Source organism: Ranitomeya variabilis, chromosome 2 (genome assembly GCF_051348905.1).
Source record: "Ranitomeya variabilis isolate aRanVar5 chromosome 2, aRanVar5.hap1, whole genome shotgun sequence".
Taxonomy (NCBI): domain Eukaryota; kingdom Metazoa; phylum Chordata; class Amphibia; order Anura; family Dendrobatidae; genus Ranitomeya; species Ranitomeya variabilis.
In genome coordinates this window covers 221,304,840-221,326,943 of record NC_135233.1, presented here as the reverse complement: position 1 = coordinate 221,326,943, position 22,104 = coordinate 221,304,840, and the positions used below count along the sequence as shown (strand labels likewise).

The window sequence follows — 22,104 nt, the reverse complement described above, 5'->3', positions numbered from 1 at the left end:
CTCCCATGTACTGAGTCCCAGCTCCCACATCTAGTAACAGATCAGCCTCCCCCTCTTCAGGCAGGCTACAGACAGGTAAGACACAGGCCTCCCTGGCATGATGTGCCCTCAACATATTTACATGAAACACTTTCTGACGCTTTGCATGCTTATCTAGTGTCACCACATAATTAACATCATTCAGCCGCTTATGTACAGTATTTGGTCCATCCCATGCGGCCTGCAATTTATTCTGTAACATAGGGACCAACACCCAAACCTTCTTCGTAGGCCTTCAGTCTGGCATTACGGTCGTACCAGACCTTCTAGTTGATTTGGGCTTGGGTCATGTTCTCATGGGCCAGGTTGCTCAGTTTTTGCATTCTCTCTGAGCCGCAGTACATATTCGACCACTGAGACTCCAGTAGTTCTGGGGTCGTCCTCCCAACAGTCCTTAATCAAATCAATGGCCCCCTGACCCTCCTCCCATAAACCAGTTCAAAGGGGGAGAATCCAGTAGACGCCTGGCGTACCTCTCTGTAGGCAAACAGATTGGGAAGGTACCGCTACCAGTCTCTCCCTTCAGTCTCCACCAGCATTTTGAGCATTTGCTTTAACGTTCCATTAAAACGCTTGCAGAGTCTGTTGGTTTGGGGATGATAGGCGCTGGCCACAAAATGCTGTACTTGTATTCTTTCACAGAGGCTTTCCATCAGATCAGACATGAACTGGGTTCCCTGATCGGTCAACATTTCCCTGGGGAAACCCACACGAGAGAACACAGTCAGTAAAGCATCCGCCACTTTGCTGGGATGGAGGTCAGTGCCACAACTTCCGGGTATCGTGTAGCATAGTCCACCACTGTGAGGATGTACTTTTTGCCAGAGCTGCTAGGGATTGCAAGTGGCCCTATGATATCCACAGCCACTCGCTGGAAAGGTTCATCGATCACAGGCAGTTGTATCAATGGAGCTTTCTGTATATTCCCAGACTTCCCAACTCTCTGACAAACTACACATGATCGGCAGTAATTGGCAATATCTGTCCCCATCTTGGGCCAACAGAAGTTATGTGTCAGGCGAGCTTTAGTCTTTTGTATTTCAAGGTGTCCGGCCAAAGGAATTTCATGGGCAATTCTCAATAATTGTTCCCTAAATGGATAAGGGACGATCAGCTGCCGTTCATAGTCCCAAGATTCTGTAGTATCCGTGGGGGTAGTCTCTGTATACAGTCTGCCCTGGTCCCAGTATACTTTCTCTTTGTCAGAAGCAGCAGGGGGTCGGTCTGCAAGACATCTGAGCTCCTCCAGACTGACATCTGTCTGCAGGGCCTCCTGAAAGCTCTGACGGTCAGCCTGCAGGCCCTGGCCTAGTGTGACTGCCAGGCCCTGGTCTGAAGCTGAGAGTTTTCAGTGTCTGTTATCAGGGACCTTGGTGGGTCTGCCATGTATGGAGGCTCTGGGACCACAGTATAGGCCTCCAGTCCTGGCAGTTCTGTCTGAGACTCATCCTCTAATTTCTGGGCCTGAGTCTGAGCCGCAGCCTGACTCCGGGTCACAGCTGCCACATAATTACAGCCCTGTGCATCGGGACATTTTCCCTCCTCGTATGGGATCTCAGGTGGGTCACTTTCTTCTACCTTCTCTGCATCATTTACTTGCAAGGGAGGAACATAGTGGGACACAAACCTCCCCAGGTCCGTGCCTAGCAACACATTGGTGGGAATAGCCTCCGATACTCCCACTTCCCTCAGTCCCTTCCCTGCTCCCCAGTCCAGGTACACACAGGCCATGGGCACGGCAGGGCTGACCCCTCCAATCCCGGTTATAGACAGTCTTTCCTGGTATGATATCGGCAGGGGTTATCATGGCTGGACGCACCAGGGTCACCTCTGCCCCAGTGTCTCTGAGACCAATGGTGACTTTATTGCCAACAGTGACAGACTGACAGTTCTCATTCGCCCTCGCATCAGAGCCGGCTACAAAGAGGACAGACTGTTTTGTGGTGGTAGTTGGGCGTTTTTCCCTATCAGGGCAGACAGCGCTAAACATGTCGCACTTTGTTGCAGTAGAAGCAGCGGCGTGCATCACAGGGAGAATGTCTATTCCCCGGGGCCCCATATAAGGTGGGCTTGGACAGCACTGGTGATCGGCCGGCAGAGGGAGAAGGGTCCCCGTTTGGCTTACCTCCCCTCCAGCTGAATCCCGATGGCTTCTGCACCTCAGGCATCCTGTTAGCCACATAGCAGTCCGCAATCCTTGCAGCCTGATCCGCAGTTTGTGGCTCCCGATCACACACAAATTGCTGTACATCCGTGGGGCACAGGTGAAGAAATTGATCCTTGACCATAAGATCCGTTAAGTCCTCAAAACTGTTAACAGAAAGTCCCCTAATCCATTGGTGGAACGTGGTCCTCAAGGTGCTCACAACATCTGCATAGCTGTCAGTTGATCCACGTTGTAGGTTCCGGAACTTTCTACGATACACTTCTGGTGTCTGGTTGTATTTCCTGATCAGGTCCTCTTTTATGGCCTCATAGTTCGCATCTAGCTCTGGTGGGAGGCCAGCAAAAACTTCCAGGGCTTTGCCTCTCAACCCTGGGGTGAGATACTGTGCCCACTGCTCACGGGGTAGATGGTACTGTCTGCAAGTTTTTTCAAATCCCCGCAGGAAAGTATCTAAGTCCGTATCCTTCTCCATCACAGGGAAGTTTCCTCGACGTGGTCTCCTTAGATTTATGTCCTGGGAGGGGGTTATCTGAGGACTGATACCCCGCTCTATTTGATCCATCTGAAGCTGGAAAGTTCTGTCCTCCCGGCGTTCTGCAGCCTCTCTGTCTTCCCGGTCCCTGCGTTCTACAGCCTCTCTCTCAGCCCGGTCCCGGCGTTCTGCAGCAGCAGCCTGGCGCTCTGCAGCCTCTCTCTCTCAGCCTGACGTTCTGCAGCCTGTTGGTACTGTAGAATAAGCAGCATGCGCAGATTGGGATCACTTGTTCCCAGCCGTTGTAAGTCCATTTGTAAAGTACAGTCCATAGGCTCCTCAGCACTGGCATTTCCAGCAGGTATCTCCGATGCGAGAGCTGGCATTGCTGGGTCTCTCTGAGGTGGACTCTCTCCTTGGCCAGATGCTTCAGCACTTTGCTCCATGTCATGCTCAATCAAGGAACATATCAGCCGCTCCCTGGATCTGTCGGCTGTCTCTATTCCTCTCTGCTCACAGAGGCCGGTCAGAGCCTCTTTGCTCAGCTTCTTGTACTGGGCTGCCATGTCGATGAACAGCCTTTGCCAAATAAAAGATAGAAAAGAAAAACGGGGAGGAGAAACTGTTTGCAAGTATGTCTAAGTAAGCACTGAGTTGAACCTTGAAGAACTGGTGCACTCCTAGCAAGGATACTAATTCATTAGTACAGGGAATAATTGCTTAAACCATGCACTAATGCTGTAATAGAAGTAATTCTATCCCACCGCTCTGCCACCAATTGTCATGGATCCCTACTCCGTGGTGTCACTTATTCGTCACGTGCCTGCTCTCACACGTGACTTGGGGTGTGCCTGCAAGGGCTAATCTATCTCCCCACTCTCAGTCCAGCATTCAACCTCTGTCCTATGCTGTAATGGGAGCATAAATCACACACCGACCCAGGCCACACACCCGCTGCCACCACTCATCGAATACACGGGCGATGAGTCCCAGAAATAATAATACAAATAAAAATATGTCTATCACTCATAAGGCTCACACACCTTAGGCTATGGATTCTTTTAGAACATTCAAGGTTCAACTTGTTAAAGTTTTATACTTTAATAACAAAATGTTCAATGCTTACAATAAGAAAAAGGTATAAAAATATGATAATAGAAAGACATACAACTTATGCAAAACAGTATCAAAATAAACAGGATGTGCTGTGCTTTGGATCATGAGATGTTCCAAGCCTTCTCCGTACTTTCTTCTTCACATCATTTTGGTACAGGTAGATCTGAGTTTTGCTTTTCCAGAACTGGGAGACTTTAGATATTTTTTTTTTTTTTTAGGCAAAGTCTAATCTGGCCTTCATTTTTTAAGGCTGATTAATGGTTTACTCCTTGTGGTGAATCCTCTGTATCTGTACTCATGTAGTCTTCACTTTATGGTTAACTTAAGATACTGAAACACCTACTTTCTTTCCTGGGAGAGTGTTCTTCAATTGGGTGAAGGTCTTAAAGTTTTTTGTTTTTTTTTCACCATGGAAAGGATTCAGCGATCATCCACCACTGTTGTCTTCCGTGAACCTCCAGGCCTTTTTAAGATCACAATTTCAACAGGGCAGTCTTTTTAGACTGTTGCACTTTTTGTTTTCCTGAAAGGGATTACCCATTTATCTCTGGCTAGTATGCAATGCCAGCATAGGATTGATACAAATCTATCGCCATATATTCTCCCGAACCTGCAGACGAATACCGTATTTCCATTTTGCCAATGTAGAGCCCTAATGGAAACTCTGCACATGTTATCCCAGCCAGTGTACTAACTCCAATCCCCCATTTAAAAGCCAAAACCTATAAATGAGTTTGTGTTATACATACATGTCTGGAGAAGACACTGGACGCTTATTTCCGGGTTTTCCAGCTGAACCATCCTTGCTGGATTCTGTAAGTAAAATTTAAAAGCAGATTTCAGAAAATTCTGCAGGACCAACCTAAATATAAAATGAACCATCTTCTATATTTTTAACAAAATCTTGGCAGTGCCCAACATACCTTGCAACCACCTAACTTGTGTGGCCGGTCCGTAGCCCTTCTCGTTGCGTGCAGCAATACGGAAGATGATGGCAGGTTTTGTGGTATAGTCTATATGAGCATTGGAAAGGCTTGAGGACTGCACCAGGCAGGAAGGATTAGGGCCACAGTATACCCGCATAAATGCCAACTGAGCTGGTGATGTTTTCTGTTCTCCGCTGCTCTGACTGCTTTGAATCGCAAGATAGACCGAGTACTCAATGATCTTTCCCGAAGTGACCGAAGGCGGTTCCCACGTGAGGTGAGCACCATCAGGGCTCTGCAAGTGACATAAGGAAAAACAAAATAAGCGTCATATTAAAACTGCAGAAGAGAAACATGAAAAATGTAAGTTAATTATGGACAGAAAAATGCTAAATACCGCATTTAACAATAATAAAAAAAACAAAACAAACAAACCTCGATTATGAGGCAAAAATACTATAATCTGATCTGAGAAAGACATAGACTGCATTATACTTCATACACAAAGCTACCAGTCAGTCTTCTCTTCTTTATGTAATGTACTTGGCAATGGTCTTTCAAGTTACTTTACCCATGTATGTTTGCTACCATTAGTATCTGCTGCTGTTACTAGACAAAGCTCACTGTAAAGTACGATGGCCACAAACCGTTTATGCAAGAATTATGGCGTGAAAAGCTTGGAAAAAGTTGCAATATTTTAGTATGTGAGGCTGCACTAACATTTTGCAACTTTTGGAGATTTCTCTTTAATTTTCTCAAGGCTCTGACAAAGTGGGTGAAGCTGAGCAGTGTCAAGCCTTGCTCATCAAATTCGTGACAACCGGCGGAGTTCACTTACGCCACAAATCTTACTCTGGTCCCCCAACTGGAATAAGACTTGTGGCGAGACGCACACCACTTTTCAGATGAACCAGATTCCTAATGAGTGAGGATCATCTGAATCCAGCACACCCCCTCATCAAGACTGGCGTGAAAAATACTGTCAGGGTATGTTCCCACGGTCAGTAAATGCTGCGGATTGGACGCTGCGTACATCCGCAGCTGCCAGCTGTTACAGCATAGTGGATGGGATTTCAAGAAATCCCGTGTCCACTATGCGTGCACAGACACCCGCGGCTTCCCTGCGGAGGACAAGCGGTGGTGCGTCTTTTCACACCGCAGTGTGTCAGTCTATCTTGCAGACGCGAGTCTCTGGCAAGATAATTTCAGCCGTTTAAGGTATTGGATGCGGTGATTCCGCCCGGTTTAATGAACTCATGAGGTATCACCTGCATTCAAAAGTAGGCAGTGCTTTGGACAGAGCGGACATGGACTGTGTCCAAAGCGCAGCCGATTACTGACTGTGGGAACGTAGCCTTAGTGATCCACAACACGCTTTAATTTGATAAAAAGGTTAATTTGACTTTCTCATTTTTATGAATAGGTGCACAAATAAAACCTCCCCATCTCATCAAGTGTCCAACTAAGTATTTACCTTGCTGATCTTTATGGCACATGGAGCACCGGGGAAACCAGGCAAACAGGTCTTAAAAGCCGAGATCTCACTGAATGGGCCACGGCCACAGGCATTTATGCCAGCAACACGGAATTTATAGGCAGTGCCAGGCTGAAGCTCGTGTTTCTTTAACTGACTGTAGTCTGGGAGAGCACTGGAGTCATCCTAAAACATTCAAGGGGAAAAAACAATTGTTTAATAGGCAATTAAAAAGTACTGCCACAAGCCATTTATTTTTTACATTTAAAAAAGGGCCAAATGTGGCCAGTTTGCAAATGAAGTAAGCGTCAGAATACACTAAAAGAATCAGGTCACGTAACAGGTAATGGAAGAATAATGGCACAGATGAGAAAGCCACTCATGAACAAGATCTAAGCACTGGGCAGCTCTCCCGACTAGTCTGGTATAGTAAATATTTGCATTTTTTTTTTTTTTTTTTGTATTAACCCCTTAACGACCGCCGATATGCCTTTTAACGGCAGCAGTTAAGGCTACTTTCACATTAGCGTCGTGCACTGCACGTCGCAATGCGACGTTGCGGCGCACCGACGCATAATGTGGAAGCGCCGCACAACGGGGGCAGCGGATGCTGTTTTTCAACGCATTCGCTGCCCCATTGTGAGGTGCGGGGAGGCAGAGTTCCCGCCGCGCATGCGTGGTCGGAAATTCTGCAGACAACGCACCAAAAAAACGTAACATGCAACGTTTTTGGTGGCGACGGTCCGACGCAACCGCCACACGACGGTCCGACGCAACCGTCGCACGACGGTCCGACGCAACCGTCGCACGACGGTCCGACGCACGATGGTTGCGACGTGTGGCAATGCGTCGCTAATAAAAGTCTATGGAGAAAAAAAACGCATCCTGCAAGCACTTTTGCAGGATGCGTTTTTTCTGCAACAGGACGCATAGCGACGTGCAGTGCACGACGCTAGTGTGAAAGAGGCCTTAGGGTACTTAAACCACAGCGCCGTTAATTAACGGGGCTGTGGAAAAAGTGAATAGCGCCCCCCAGAGTCGGATTTTCTCTGGGGTCTCGGTTACCGGGGGTAGCCGAGACCCCAGAGAACATGATTCGGGGGGTTTTTACCGACCCCGAGTTGCGATCGCCGGTAATTAACCGTTTACCAGCGGTCGCAAAAAAAAAAGCGATTTCCCATTTAATTTCTCTGTCCTCCGATGTGATCGCACATCAGAGGACAGAGAAATGGGGTCCCCGATCGCCCCCCGATACTCACCTGTCTCCCCCGGTGCTCCCGATGGCCGCCGCCATCTTTTTCCGGCCAAAAAATGGCCGGCACCCGGGAGATCTTTGGGGTCTCGGCTGCCGAGAGTAGCCGAGACCCCAAAGAACATGATCGGGGTCGGTTTTTACAGACCCGTTTTGCGATCGCCGGTAATTAACTGTTTACCGGCGACCGCAAAAAAAAACACGATATGTAATTCTCTGTCCTCTGATGTGATCGCACATCAGAGGACAGAGAAATAGGGGGATTCGGGAACCCTGTTATACTTACCAGTGTTCCTGGGTCCTCCTGTGTCCCCTCCTGGCCGCCGGCTTCTTCCTTCGGTAAGAAAATGGCGGGCGCATGCGCCATGATCTGCCAGCCGGCAGCTAGAGGAGTTGGGGCTAAAATTAGGGTTAAATTTAGGGTTAGGGTTGGGGCTATATTTAGGGCTAGGGTTAGGGCTAAAGTTAGGGTTAGAGTTGGGATTAGGGTTAGGTTTGGGATTAGGGTTGGGATTAGGGGTGTATTGGGATTAGGGTTGGGATTGAGATTAGGATTAGGGGTGTGTTGGATTTAGGGTTCTGATTGTTTTGGGGTTAGGGTTGTGATTATTGTTAGGGTTGTGATTAGGATTATGGATCGGGTTGGGATTAGGGTTAGGGGTGTGTTGGGGTTAGGGTTGGAGTTAGAATTGGGGGGTTTCCACTGTTTAGGTACATCAGGGGGTCTCTAAACGCCACAGCCAATTTTGCGCTCAAAAAGTCAAATGGTGCTCCCTCCCTTCTGAGCTCTGCCGTGCGCCCAAACAGTGGTTTACCCCCACATATGGGGCATCAGCGTACTCGGGATAAATTGGACAACACCTTTTGGGGTCCAATTTCTCCTGTTACCCTTGTGAAAATAAAAACTTGGGGGCTAAAAAAAAAATCTTTTTGTGGAAAAAAAAATATTTTTTATTTTCACGACGCTGCATTATAAACTTCTGTGAAGCACTTGGGCATTCAAAGTTCTCACCACACATCTAGATAAATTCCTTGGGGGGGGGGGGGGGTCTAGTTCTGCCATGCGCTTAAAACAGTGGTTTACCCCCACATATGGGGTATCAGCCTACTCAGCATAAATTGCACAATACATTTTGGGGTCCAATTTCTCCTGTTACCCTTGTGAAAGTAAATTTGGGGGTGAAAATATAATTTTTGTGGAAAAAATATGATTTTTTTTATTTTCATGGCTCTACATTATAAACTTCTGTGAAGCAGTTGGGGGTTCATAGTGCTCACCACACATCTAGATAAGCTCTTTGGGGGGTCTAGTTTCCAAAATGGTGTCACTTGTGGGGGGTTTCTACTGTTTAGGTACATCAGGAGCTCTGCAAATGCAACATGACGCCCGCAGACCATCCCATCAAAGTCTGTATTTCAAGCGGCGCTCCTTCCCTTCCAAGCCCCAATGGGTGCCCAAACAGTGCCCCCCCCCCACATATGGGGTATCGGCGTACTCAGGACAAACTGGTCAACAGATTTTGGGGTCCAATGTATCCTGTTACCCTTGAGAAAATAAAAAATTGCAGGCTAAAAAAACATTGAGAAAAAAAAAAAGGTTTTTTATTTTCACGACTATGTTATAAATTTCTGTGAAGCACTTGTGGGTTTAAAGTGCTCACCACACATCTAGATAAGTTCCTTAAGGGGTCTAGTTTCCAAAATGGTGTCACTTGTGGGGGGTTTCCACTGTTTAGGCACATCAGGGGCTCTCCAAATGCAACATGGCGTCCAATCTCAATTCCAGCCAATTCTACATTGAAAAAGTAAAAGGGCACTCCTTCTCTTCCAAGCTCTGCGGTGCGCCAAAACAGTGGTTTACCCACACATATGGGGTATCGACGTACTCAGGAGAAATTGCACAACTTTTGTCGTCTAATTTCTCCTGTTACCCTTGTGAAAATAAGAATTTGTGGGCAAAAATATAATTTTTGTGTAAACAAATGCCATTTTTTATTTTCACGGCTCTACTTTATAAACTTCTGTGAAGCACTTGGGGGCTCAAAGTGCTCACCACACATCTAGATAAGTTCTTTAAGGGGTATAGTTTCCAAAATGGTGTCACTTGTGGGGGGTTTCCACGGTTTAGACACATCAGGGGCTCTCCAAACGCGACATGGCGTCCGATCTCAATTCGAGCCAATTCTACATTGAAAAAGTAAAACGGCACTCCTTCACTTCCAAGCTCTGCGGTGCGCCCAAACAGTGGTTTACCCCCACATATGGGGTATCAGCGTATTCAGGAGAAATTGCACAACAAAATTTATGGTTAAATTTCTGTTTTTACACTTGTGAAAATAAAAAAAAATGGTTCTGAAGTAAAATGTTTGCAAAAAAAAAGTTAAATGTTCATTTTTTTCCTTCCACATTGTTTCAGTTCCTGTGAAGCACATAAAGTGTTAATAAACTTCTTGAATGTGGTTTTGAGCACCTTGAGGGGTGCAGTTTTTAGAATGGTGTCACACTTGGTTATTTTCTATCATATAGACCCCTCAAAATAACTTCAAGTGTGATGTGGTCCCTAAAAAAAATGGTGTTGTAAAAATGAGAAATTGCTGGTCAACTTTTAACCCTTATAACTCCCTAACAAAAAAAAATTTTGTTTCCAAAATTGTGCTGATGTAAAGTAGACATGTGGGAAATGTTATTTATTAACTTTTTTGTGACATATCTCTCTGATTTAAGGGAATAAAAATACAAAGTTTGAAAATTGCAAAATTTTTAAAATTTTCGCCATATTTCCGTTTTTTTCATAAATAATCGTAAGTAATAACGAAGAAATGTTACTACTAACATGAAGTACAATATGTCATGAAAAAACAATCTCAGAATCAGCAGGATCTGTTAAAGCATTCCAGAGTTATAACCTCAAAGTGACAGTGGTCAGAATTGTAAAAATTGGCTCGGTCACTAAGGGGTTAAGATACCCCCAGGGCATACTTTCCCGGTACTAGCCTGCGTTTCCTTACTGTGGTCGGAGATCTACTTTCGCCCCATTAGCAGCCTACAAGCTTCCGCAATCCTCAGTTTCTTTTGCTGGGCCTATAATTTAGGCCCTGACTTAATGTCTAGCAAGGTTTCATGCACCCCATCCCTTCTACCTGGACACCGTCATCTTCACTCTGCACGCTTGCAGCTTTACCGTGCTCTCCAGCGACAATACGGACATCTCCCTGTGCCCCAGGTCCTGCAGCCTTGCTCTACTCCTGGCTGAGTGGGATCCTACTCACCATCTTAGGACCAGGTAGACTGTTGGCCCCTTTAGGCTATGTGCACACGTTGCAGATTTCCTGCGGATCCGCAGTGTTTTTTCCCATGCAGAAACGCTGCAGATCCGCAAGTGATTTACATTCCAATGTAAATAGATGGAAAAAAAATAAAAAAAATGCTGTGCTAATGGTGCGGAAAATTCCGCACTGAAAACGCAGCAGATTAAAAGAAGGAGCATGTCAATTCTTTTTGCAGATCTACAGCGTTTCTGCACCCATTCCATAATAGAAATCCGCAGGGGTAAAAACACATGAAATCCACAACAAAAATGCACAAAATCCGCATAAAAACACGCAGATTTTGACCTGCGTTTTCTGCCAAGAGATGCAGAATCCGCACAGGAAACTCCACAGGCAAATCCGGAACGTGTGCACATACCCTTAGGGATTGACACTGGCCATGCACAGCAGCGGTCCAAAAGACCTCAAACAAGTTTTTTGCCTCTCCATGCCTTCTAGTCTGCATTAACCATAAATAACCACAAGAATCAGATCAACAAGACAACCTGTAATTGTTGCTGGACTCTGCGCTTAAGCTAGAGACATTAACGACATCCGTCAGGGCAGTAATCCAGTCCCTAAACGCAAGTTAAAGAAGTTGTCCACTATTTGGACAACTACTTCTTATACCCCTTGCTTAGCCCCATAAAATAATAAAGCTTATTATACTCACCTTGTGTGCTGACGCAGTCCCTGCGATGTCGGCACTTGGTTTCCTGTGCTGTTGTGACACATGATGCTGGTGCCCAAACAGCACCGACGTCCCTGTCCCGGCCTCCTGTTGAGTATGAAGAGAAAGTCAGATCATCAGCAACCCGGACTTCCTCATAATGTTAGATTTGTCCGAAGGTGGGGACAGCGACGCCAGCGCTGATTGGGCACCAACTTCACAACAGCACGGGAGAGCGAATGACGACACCAACGGAACAGCGTCAGCACTGGTGGAGAGTATAGGCTTTATTTTTTATGGGGAACAAATATTTTGATCAAGAGGCTGTCCTAGAAGTGGATAGTCCCTGTAAGGGGTCTCTCGCTCTCCTGCAGAGGCGGTGCATTTCAAAAAGGAGTCAGGCTTCTCGAACCGCAAGGCACACATCAAGTAATAGACTCGAGCAGACGGCCGATTCCGCAAACAAGGTCATATGGATTATTTGTAGCCTTTTCCACTGGTTCTTGGACATACCTCTCCTCAAAGACCCCACAGTCAGACGTGCGGTTCCTGACCAAGACTGTGCTTCAGGGAGTGGCCTTGATTTTCTTGTGACCAGTCTTTGATGCTGCTTTGGTGGCCAAGACTGTCAGAGCCTGGTTAGAACTCTTACACCAAGGAATACTTCCGAGGGACTGACAGCTGTGCTGCCAGACCTCGCACATCATATTGCCTATGCGGGCAAGTATCACTGTCTTGACATGATCTTTAGCTATAAAATTGGATTGCATGAACGTTTAGAAAGGTTTACTTCATTCTATAGTTTACTTGCTTTTTGTCTAGGTTACCAGCCACCTCTCCGTAGCTGTAGACTATCAGAGGATGTCGGCCTCCTGGGGAAAGAGTGCAGGACTTACAAGCTCTTTGTAATGGAGTTTTTGATAAAAGACTCCTCTGAAGTTGGCCAGACCAGAATTCCGATACTGTCCGGGCAAGAAGCAGCACGGGAGAGTGCACAGTTTGGTCCGATCTATCATTCAGGAGGAAAAAACAACAACCCCCATGACTCCCGATTAGGAATATGGGACAAACCCCTTTAATTGAAACACAGCTGACAGAAGAGCCTTATTCAGAGAACACTGAAATCTGTATAAACCACAGACAATTCTGCTCTATTACATTGGTCACCATTGCATAAATGTTATTACTCACATCGTTGGCAGAATCGTCAGCAGGCAAATAATAATGGGTGACCATCATATTGGTGGCTTTGATGACGCCAACGTCAAACCACTGATTCTCTTTTTTTAATGGCGCTTTCGGCTGCTGCGGAAGAGAATCTTGTTTCTGTAAATATATTGAAACGTAAAATAAGACACCAGTCTCAGACACATCCTTCCTACATAGACCAATTTTTCATTTCACTTACCGATTCGATGCCGTTAGCCACTTCAGCAAGTGCTGCTGCAGCCTGTAATTTTGCAGGACTAGCAATGACAACAGGCTGAGGTGCTGTGAATGTGTTTGCTGGTGGCAAACCTTAAAAGGAATAACAAAGAAAAGGGATGGTCAGAAATGATAAAAAAAAAAGAATCATTCACCAACAAATACATACATGTGTACGGCTAAAATGACCTAAACCACTGTGGCTTACTTTCTGTGGCAGTCACTGGCAGAAGTGACACGGCACTCGTCACAGCACTGGTAAGTTCATTAAGTCCATTGCTCTCGCTAGCAGGATCGTTGAGGCTGTCGGCCGGTGCCAAGGCTTCTGTAGGAACATGGTGCAATTGCTGGAGCTGTAGTTGGTGGAGCTGCTGTTGCTGCTGTAACTGCTGTTGCTGCAATTGCTGCTGTTGTTGTAACTGCTGCTGTAGTTGTTGCTGATGTTGAGCTTCTTGTAATTGCTGTTGCTGGTGAACCAAAGCAGCCAGTTCTTGCTGTGTCAGAACGATGGGTATCGTGGTGGTGGGCCCTTCAGACGTCAGGTGACGTAGCTCTGCGTGAGCCACGTCAGAAGTGTCCATTGGCTCACCAGCTGCTGCTTGGAAACCCATAGGAACAAAAGAAAGAAAACGAGTTGCAGAAAATTGGTATATTTACTCGCTTGCTACTTCCTCCCCCCCCCCCCATGTCTTTTGATACTGTTTCAATACTATTTAGCAACAGAAGCTATTTAGCAAGACACTTTAGGACTTACCCATCACTGCCTGCTGTGCAGCTTGCAGCACCGCCTGGATCGCCAAGGCCTGAGCTTCCTCTGTAGCAGCCGCTTGCGCAGCTGCTTCAGCTGCCGCAGTGACTGCCAGTTCTTCCGGAGTTAACCCTGTGACCATGAGTGTGGTGGTCTGTCCCTCTGCCATAAGTTCCTGAGGGAGGGACAGTTGTTCTACCCCTTGCTGCTCACTGGCTGCAGCAGCCTCCTGCGCTTGCTCCGCTTCCATCGCCGCCTGCAGCTCCGCTTCACTATGCTCTGGCACAGCAGGGTCAATGGCTTGCGCTTCGGGTTCTGCCGGAACATCTTCAGGAGGCTGGAGGAGGTCGGCAGAAAGAGGAGCTTCGGTTTGATCCGTACAAGGGACAGCTTCTGAACTTTGTATGCTGTCTTCAGTGGGTGGATCTGTCATAGATGCGATATTCTGGAAGGAAGGAGAGAGAGTGAGCAAGTAAAGAGAGTGTAAAGCCAACAACAATTTGAAAGTAAGAACTTCCATATAACGTAAAAGTATACGATGCCACATACCGGTACTGAAGGCCCAGGTAGTGGTGTAGACTGCGTTACGGTCGTTACCGCCCTGGAGACAACTGGGACAGTTGAATGTACTGGCGAAGAACAGGCCGCCACCGCCACAATCGTCACTGCAGACGTGGCAACTACGGTGCTGGATGTGCTACTCGTGGCAGATTCCTCCGTGGGCACAGTCTCCTGCTCTCCTTGCCCATTAGCAGCTGATTGCTGGTCTAAGACGCAAAACACATAAAAAGAACAAACTTATTCCCATGTACGTGCCTTTATAAAAAATGAAAAATGCATTAGAAAGAAAATTATTTCTGATGAGATCCTCAGTCATGGATTTTAAGAATGCAAATCCCACAAACCTAAACAGAAGAGAAAGTCTAATAATGTAATTTTCCATTTAATATGTACTGGATGCAAATGATTGGCGCTTTTCTACATTTTCCAGGTTACAAGAGAACTTACTATTGTGGATAGAAAGGTTTTAGAAACAAAACATTTTGACTTATTTTCTGAGAGTGTATCCATCACAAGTCTGGGACTGCCCTTTTAAATTTATTAAAACTGTGAGAAACCCCCAAATGGTAATTTTCTTCCCCCCCCAAATGTCTAGCTACAAATCTGCTTAGAAGGGTCTATATTGTTCAGACTTTCTAGCAATAATTTGACCTTAACTTCTGGGTGGTGGGATTCTAAGACCCTCCATGGCCACACTTGCAGCTGTAGGAGAGTTGTGGGATCCCACAACCCAGAAGTTCTTACCCAACTTTTGCTAGAAAGTCAGGGGCACTAGGGACCCTCCTGAACAGTTTTCTTACTAGAAAAATGACCAAAATTGTGACAAGGCAATCGCGTGGACCCTGCTAGCTGTCGCGTGGACCCTGCTAGCTGTCGCTGTGACCATTTAGAATTATCATGCTTCTAACAGTCTCAACAATTCCAACCAAACACAGCAAAATAATAATAATAATAAAAAAATAACTATAAGAGCTGCAGCCATTTGGAAAGAAAGTAAAATATTCTCAGCATTTACCTTGACTGACTCCCATGGTGGAGGTGACTGTGGTGGCAGTATGGGTTGTGCCCGTCTCATGTGTTTCACAAGGTGGGTTTGAGCAAGCTGGCTGTGTAGGAGCTGTAGGGGGTGGATCGTTGCCCATGTTGGACGTAGATGTGGTTGCAGTGTTGGTGGTGTTTGTTTCATGGGTCTCACAAGGGGGATTGGAGCACACCCGTTGTTCTAAAGTGTTGAGCTGTGATTCCGACACCATCATGACGGTTCCCGTAGACGTTGTCTGGTGCGTTTCACAAGCCCCATCATCAGTAGTTTGTTCTGTGCCAATCCCGGATTGTGCCGTGGTGGCAGTATTTGTGGTACCCGTCTCGTGAGTTTCACAAGGTGGGTTAGAACATACTGGTTTTACAGTCTCATTAACATCTGTTGATGCCTCTGCAGACAAACTCATGGTTGTACTTGTGGAACTTGCTTGGAGGGTCTCACAAGCCTCGCCGGCAGCCCGCTGGGTATTTTCAGAGGATCCAGAGTTGATGTTGGATTTGGCTGTGGTTGCAGTCTGAGTAGTGCCGGTTATGAGGGTCTCACAGGGAGGATTGGAGCAGACTAACAGGGCTTCCGTAGCCTTCGATTTAGCACTGTCTTTAGCAGACCCCTTGCTACCATTTTCTACCTCGATAAGGTTAGACGACCCAGAGCTGAAGGCCGACTGCACGGACATGGTGGTTTTAGTAGAAATGGTTTGATGAGTCTCACATGGCGGCGTGTGAACTGTATTCTCCGAAAGTCCGGTGCCTATATTGGATCTTGCGGTGGTTGGTGTGTGCGTGGTGCCAGTTTCGTGAGTTTCCGATGGTGGATTAGTACATACGCTGACTACATTACCAGGCTGCCCTGCTGCCAGATTAGATGCCGCTGTTGTGGCCGTGTTTGTCTCGTGTGTTTCACACGGTGGGTTGGAGCAAACCTGTAGTACCTTATTCGACTGCCCGCTGGTAATGTTAGCCTGCACAGTCATGACTGTGCGAGTGGACACAGTCTGTAAAGTCTGACAAGGCTGATGATTCTGTGGTCTTGTCAACTGCTCTGTGCCAATATTTGACCTTGAGGTGGTGGGAGTTGGCGTTGTGCCAGTATCATGAGTCTCACATGGCGGATTAGAGCACACGGTGCCCGCCGCTTCTGTCTGCCCGCTGCCGATGTTAGACATCGCTGTAGTTGATGTCTGGGTGGTTCCAGTATCATGGGTCTCGCATGGTGGGTTTGAACATATTCGCACCACAGACCCTGGTTGCCCACTGCCGATATTTGCCATAGCGGTGGTTGGCGTTTGGGTGGTTCCCGTTTCGTGAGTTTCGCAGGGAGGGTTGGAGCAGACCCTCGTTACTGATCCGGTCTGACCGATGTTTGCCATTGCAGTGGTTGCGGTTTGAGTCGTTCCGGTTTCATGGGTTTCACATGGGGGATTAGAGCAGACCCTCACAACACTTCCATTTGCCTGACCCAGTGCTGTGGCTACAAATGTTCCCGGTTCTTGGCCTTCACAAACGAACTGCAAGGTACCGCCCGGTTGTTGCACAATGCTGCTGAGGTTGACGAGGGTGGTGGTTGCCGTATTTGTAGTTCCTGTTTCATGGGTTTCGCAGGGAGGATTGGAACACACAAGGGTGACAGTGCCAGGCGGCTGGTCTCCTTGACCTGAATCGGCGATTGTTACCGTCGCTGTCGGTTGATCAGTGGTTGGCGATGCCAAAATGGAGACGGGAAGGTCGTGCACAGGTTGTGCTTCAACACCACTAGGAGTGGTGATTAAAGTTACTTGCGTTGGATGTGACATTGGCTGGGGAAAAAAAAAAAATAAAATTAGTTTGAAAGGCAAACAATAGTGAAACCTAATGGACAAACGGGCAGGAAAATTTGCAGTAGCAATCTCCGCACAGGCCAGATTGTACAGAGACATGCCGAGGACCAAGGAAGGGGAAAAGTCAGCAGCAAAACCTACACGATTTGGAGTGGAAATTTTCTGCAACAAATCAGCTTTTCTTTCTTGCTTCAATGGGGGACACAGATAACCATGGGGTGTATGCTGCTGTCACTAGGAGGCTGACACTATGCAAATAAAGAAGAAGTAACTCCTCCCCGGCAGTATACACCCTCCGACAGGCACCAGGCAACTCAGTTTTGCTTAGTGTCTGTAGGAGGCGGACCTGGATCGAACACCAGATCCGCATTTCTTTTACAGGGATTTGTTGAGTTTTATTAACCTTTTCCCCTTTCTTTTTCAGATACTAACAGGGCGCAGTTTTCTCACCCTGGTTTCCCCACTTTGAGCGACCGAGAGAGCAGTGTGGTATCACCCACATCGCACCCTCTCGGACCCACTGGGCAGGACTTTGTCCTGTCACCCATTCGGGTGTTCAGGGTGACACTTCCTCGGTGGCCAGTCCTGCCCGTTTTGCCCTCCTCATCCCTCTACTCGGAGAGGGCTGAGAGGAAGACGGCGGTCACTTCCAGTGACCCTCTCCTCCTGTTTAGGGGTCAACGCAGTCTTCTGCGCCCTTGAGTTCGTGGCGCGGGAAGGAGGACTTCTTCCAGGACCCTCTACTCTACAAGGGATCCTGATGTGTTCCTCAACTGCAGGTAGGGAATCTTCAAGCAACAGTACAGGACAATACCTCCCTCCCACTCCCGCCCTGCAAGCAATCTCCTCACGGTGTCAGAGCTTACCAGGGCCTCTGTTTAATAGGGGAGTGGACTGCAACACTTTCTGGCATCGGGATGCACTATCGCCGCACGCTGTCATTTCTTCTTTCCCTCCAGACAGATCGAGGCATTAGCCAAATTGGCGTTTGAGGCTTCTGGAGCCTCCCTCTGTCCTAGTTTCGCCTCTTCATGGGTAGCCAAGGCTGTATCAGCCTGGGCCAAAACCCTGCGCAGAGGCATTTTGGCCTCTGCTCCTGCTGAGGAACTGTCTGAAACAGCGGATCAGATTTCTCTTGTGGGAAAATATCTCATGAATGCCTCCCTTGATGCGGCGGCCTGCTCGGCTAGGGCTAATAGTAACATTGTAGCCATTCCTCGGGTTCTTTGGCTAAAAGCGTGGAACGCAGATCCTGCTTCTAAAAAAATCCCTCACTGGTCTGCCCTTCCAGGGTTCTAGACTCTTCGGTACGCAGTTGGACCAAATGATCTCGGACGCTACGGGTGGTAAGAGTACCTCCTTACCCCAGTCCAAGCCAAAACGTACCTTCAACAGGAGGGGCCCCCAGTCCTTTCGTCCCTTTTGGTCCTTTGCCTCCGCAGGAAACCCCAATCAGGACCGCTCTTCCTCACAAGGAGACCGGAGGAAGCCTTCTTTCAGGCCTCCCCCACGCTGGAGAGCTAAGAGCTACCCCTCAAAACCATCTGGACCTCGTGGCCACAGATCTTCTAATAAATGACGGGTCGCCCCCACCTGGAAATCTCTCCAGGGTGGGAGGCCGGCTTCTTCTGTTCTCAGAAGTTTGGCTATCGGTAGTCGACGACGCCTGGGTCAGGGAGATCGTCACTTCAGGCTACAAAATAGATTTTTCTTCGCCCCCAGGAAGTAGTTTCCTGCTCTCTCGTCCTCCCTAACAGCCCTCCCACCTCTCAAGGCTTCTCCAGGCCGTCGATTCGCTCCTCACCTCAGGAGTCCTAGTTCCGGTTCCTTATCGCGAGCGGTTTTCGGGTTTTTACTCGAACCTGTTCGTGGTCCCAAAAAAGGACGGCTCTCTCCGTCCAATTTTGGATCTCAAGCGGTTGAACTGCCATCTACGGATTCGGCACTTCAGAATGGAATCTCTACGCTCGGTGGTCGCGTCCATGGAACCGGGAGAGTTTCTGTGTTCCATGGACATTCGGGATGCGTACCTTCAAGTTCCGATTTGTGTACAGCATCAGAGGTTCCTCCGGTTCGCGATCCAAGATCATCATTACCAGTTCACGGCCCTCCCTTTCAGGCTGGCGTCTGCTCCCTGGGACTTTACGAAAGTCATAGCAGCTGTCATGCCCATTCTGCGTTCAAAAGGGATTCTGGTAATCCCATACCTCGACGACCTCTTGATCAAGGGCTCATCCCATCGTGACTGCAGCCAGAGTCTCCAGCTTACTCTGGACTCGCTTGTTCGCCTCGGCTGGATAATCAACTACCAGAAGTCTTCCTTGATTCCAACCCAGCGTCTGGAGTTCCTGGGCATGGAATTCGACACCTCTCAGGCCCAGGTCTTCCACCCCAAGGAGAAGTCCCTTTCTCTCCGTCGGGGTGTCAGAGCACTGAAGGGCCCGAACCCTCTGTCCCTTCGCCTCGCCATGAGGATTCTGGGGAAAATGGTCGCTTCTATGGAAGCAGTCCCCTATGCCCAGTTCCACTCTCGTCCCCTCCAGCTGGCCCTTCTGAGAGCCTGGGACAGGAACCCTCTTTCCCTGCATCGCCTATTTCGCCTCTCTTGGTGGATGCTGTCCGCCTCCATTCTTCGCGGGAGGTTATTTCTCCCTCCCCGCTGGCAGGTTATCACCACTGACGCCAGCCTCCAAGGCTGGGGAGCGGTTTTTCTCCACCTCACAGCCCAGGGCCGCTGAACTGCTCAGGAGGCACGCTTCCCCATCAACCTCTTGGAAATCAGAGCCATCTTCCTAGCCCTCATCCACTGGGAGTCTCTCCTCTCAGGAAAACCGGTCCACATTCAGTCGGACAACACCACGGCTCTGGCTTACATAAACCATCAGGCAGGGACTCGCAACGGACAAGTCATGACGGAAGTGGCAAAGATTCTGCGTTGGGCGGAGAGCCACGTTCCCTCTCTATCAGCCGTCCACATCCCAGGGGTGGACAATTGGGAGGCTGACTTTTTGAGTCGCCAAGGCATCGTGGCGGGCGTGTGGTCTCTCCTTCCCTCAATTTTCAGCGAGATGTCAGCGGTGGGGCGTCCCAGACGTCGACTTAATGGCCTCCCGGGCAAACCACAAGGTTCCCCAGTACGTTTCCAGATCTCAGGATTCGATGGCCGTCGGATGCGACGCTCTCGTGATCTCGTGGGCCCAGTTCCAGATGCCCTATCTGTTCCCAACCCTCCCCTTGATCCCAAGGGTCGTAAAAAAGATCAAGTTGAAAGGGGTCCCCGTGGTGAGCATGTTATCGGACGTTCCGGAGACTTCCGGACCGTCCAGATCTTCTTTCGCAGGGGCCCCTCTTCCACCCGAATTCTCGGTCTCTGAATTTAACAGTATGGCCGCTGAGGCCGCGGTCCTGAAGGACGCGGGTTTCTCTCACAGCGTCATCCAGACTATGATAAAAGCGAGAAAGCCGGCCTCCACTCGTATCTACCACAGATGTTGGAAGGCCTTTTTTTTGGTGGTGTCAGGACAACACTCTGTCTCAAGACCTTTTCCCTTCCATCCCTTCTCGGTTTCCTTCAAGCGGGTCTCGATTTGGGACTTTCCCTTAGCACCTTGAAGGGTCAGATTTCCGCTTTGTCCATTCTTTTTCAAAGAGACCTGGCCTCCCTTTCTCAGGTGAGGACCTTTATTCAGGGGGTCGCTCATATAGCTCCTCCTTATCACCCTCCTGTCGAGCCTTGGGATCTCAACCCCGTGTTAGATGCCATCCAGCGTGCGCCTTTTGAACCAATCCAGGACATTTCCTTCTCCCTTTTATCTTGGAAGGTAGCCTTCTTGGTCGCCATCACTTCCATTAGAAAAGTGTCGGAGCTGGCGGCATTATCCTGTCGTTCTCCTTTTTTAGTCCTGCACCAGGACAAGGTGGTTCTTCGGCCGGTTCCTTCCTTCTTACCGAAGGTAGTCTCGTCCTTTCACATCAATGAGGACATCGTCCTCCCTTCCTTGTGCCCTTCCCCGGTTCATCCCTTGGAGAAATCGCTTCACAAGTTGGATGTGGTCAGGGCTATCCGGGTTCTCTTTCCAGAACTGCTCCCTTTCGTCAGGCCAATCCTCTGTTCATCGTCTCAGAAGGGCGTCGAAAGGGGCTCCCCGCCTCCAAGTCCACAATTGCTCTTTGGATCTGTTCGGCGGTTCTGGAGGCATACTGTGTCCAAGACAAACGGCCCCCTGCGGGGGTGAAGGCTCACTCTACCCGGACTGTGGGAGCTTCTTGGGCAGTTCGTCACCAAGCTTCGGCCTCGCAGGTTTGCAAGGCCGCAACGTGGTCATCCATTCACACCTTTGTAAAATTCTACAAGGTGCATACTCAGGCTTCTGCGGACGCGAGCCTGGGTAGGAAGATACTGCAGGTGGCGGTTTCTCACCGGCCGACCTAACTCCTCTTTTTCTGCAGGATATCCCACCCTAGGGACTGCTTTTGGACGTCCCATGGTTACCTGTGTCCCCCAATGAAGCGAGAAAGAAAGAGGGATTTTTGGTTCTTACCGTAAAATCTTTCTTGCAGCCTTCATTGGGGGACACAGCACCCTCCCTTGAAGTTGCACCGTGTTGGCCAACGTGCCATTGTTGTGGGTTGGTACAAAGGTTGAGTTTTATATTACCTGTTTTTACTACTGCTTTTGCACCAACTGAGTTGCCTGGTGCCTGTCGGAGGGTGTATACTGCCGGGGAGGAGTTACTTCTTTATTTGCATAGTGTCAGCCTCCTAGCGACAGCAGCATACACCCCATGGTTACCTGTGTCCCCCAATGAAGGCTCCAGAAAGATTTTTCGGTAAGAACCAAAAATCCCTCTTTTGCAGACATGCCCCTAACAACCGGCTGCAGGTTAAAAACTTTAACACAAAGCCTCAAAACTAAAAACAATTGACTGTGCTAAATACCTGCATAGTGATTGTTGGTGTGCTCAGCCCAGAGGCTGCAGTGAGCGAGGTTTGTGCCGCAGACATAGTAATGGCTGCAGGATTGATCACTTGACTAGAAAGAGTTGCGATGGTTCCCAATGTATTTATCGGCGTCGCAAGGGAAGCAGT

General features: G+C 48.3%; 1 protein-coding gene across 4 annotated transcripts in view; it reads right to left on the bottom strand.

Annotated features, from left to right (window-relative positions):
- Nucleotides 1–22,104, bottom strand: part of HCFC1 (host cell factor C1) — a 73,306-nt gene that overhangs the window by 5,327 nt on the left and 45,875 nt on the right. For 3 of the 4 annotated variants that reach the window (XM_077283682.1, XM_077283679.1, XM_077283681.1), the window contains exons 16-25: nt 21,955–22,104; nt 15,174–16,995; nt 14,147–14,364; nt 13,604–14,042; nt 13,058–13,447; nt 12,833–12,942; nt 12,616–12,750; nt 6,195–6,380; nt 4,718–5,015; nt 4,544–4,607 (exon numbers count right to left, since the gene is read on the bottom strand). The exon at nt 21,955–22,104 is cut by the window's right edge and continues 68 nt beyond it. In XM_077283682.1, the coding sequence (XP_077139797.1) occupies nt 4,544–4,607; nt 4,718–5,015; nt 6,195–6,380; nt 12,616–12,750; nt 12,833–12,942; nt 13,058–13,447; nt 13,604–14,042; nt 14,147–14,364; nt 15,174–16,995; nt 21,955–22,104 (3,812 nt within the window). The remainder of the gene's footprint in view (nt 1–4,543; nt 4,608–4,717; nt 5,016–6,194; nt 6,381–12,615; nt 12,751–12,832; nt 12,943–13,057; nt 13,448–13,603; nt 14,043–14,146; nt 14,365–15,173; nt 16,996–21,954) is intronic. The other variant, XM_077283680.1, reaches the window with a different exon arrangement.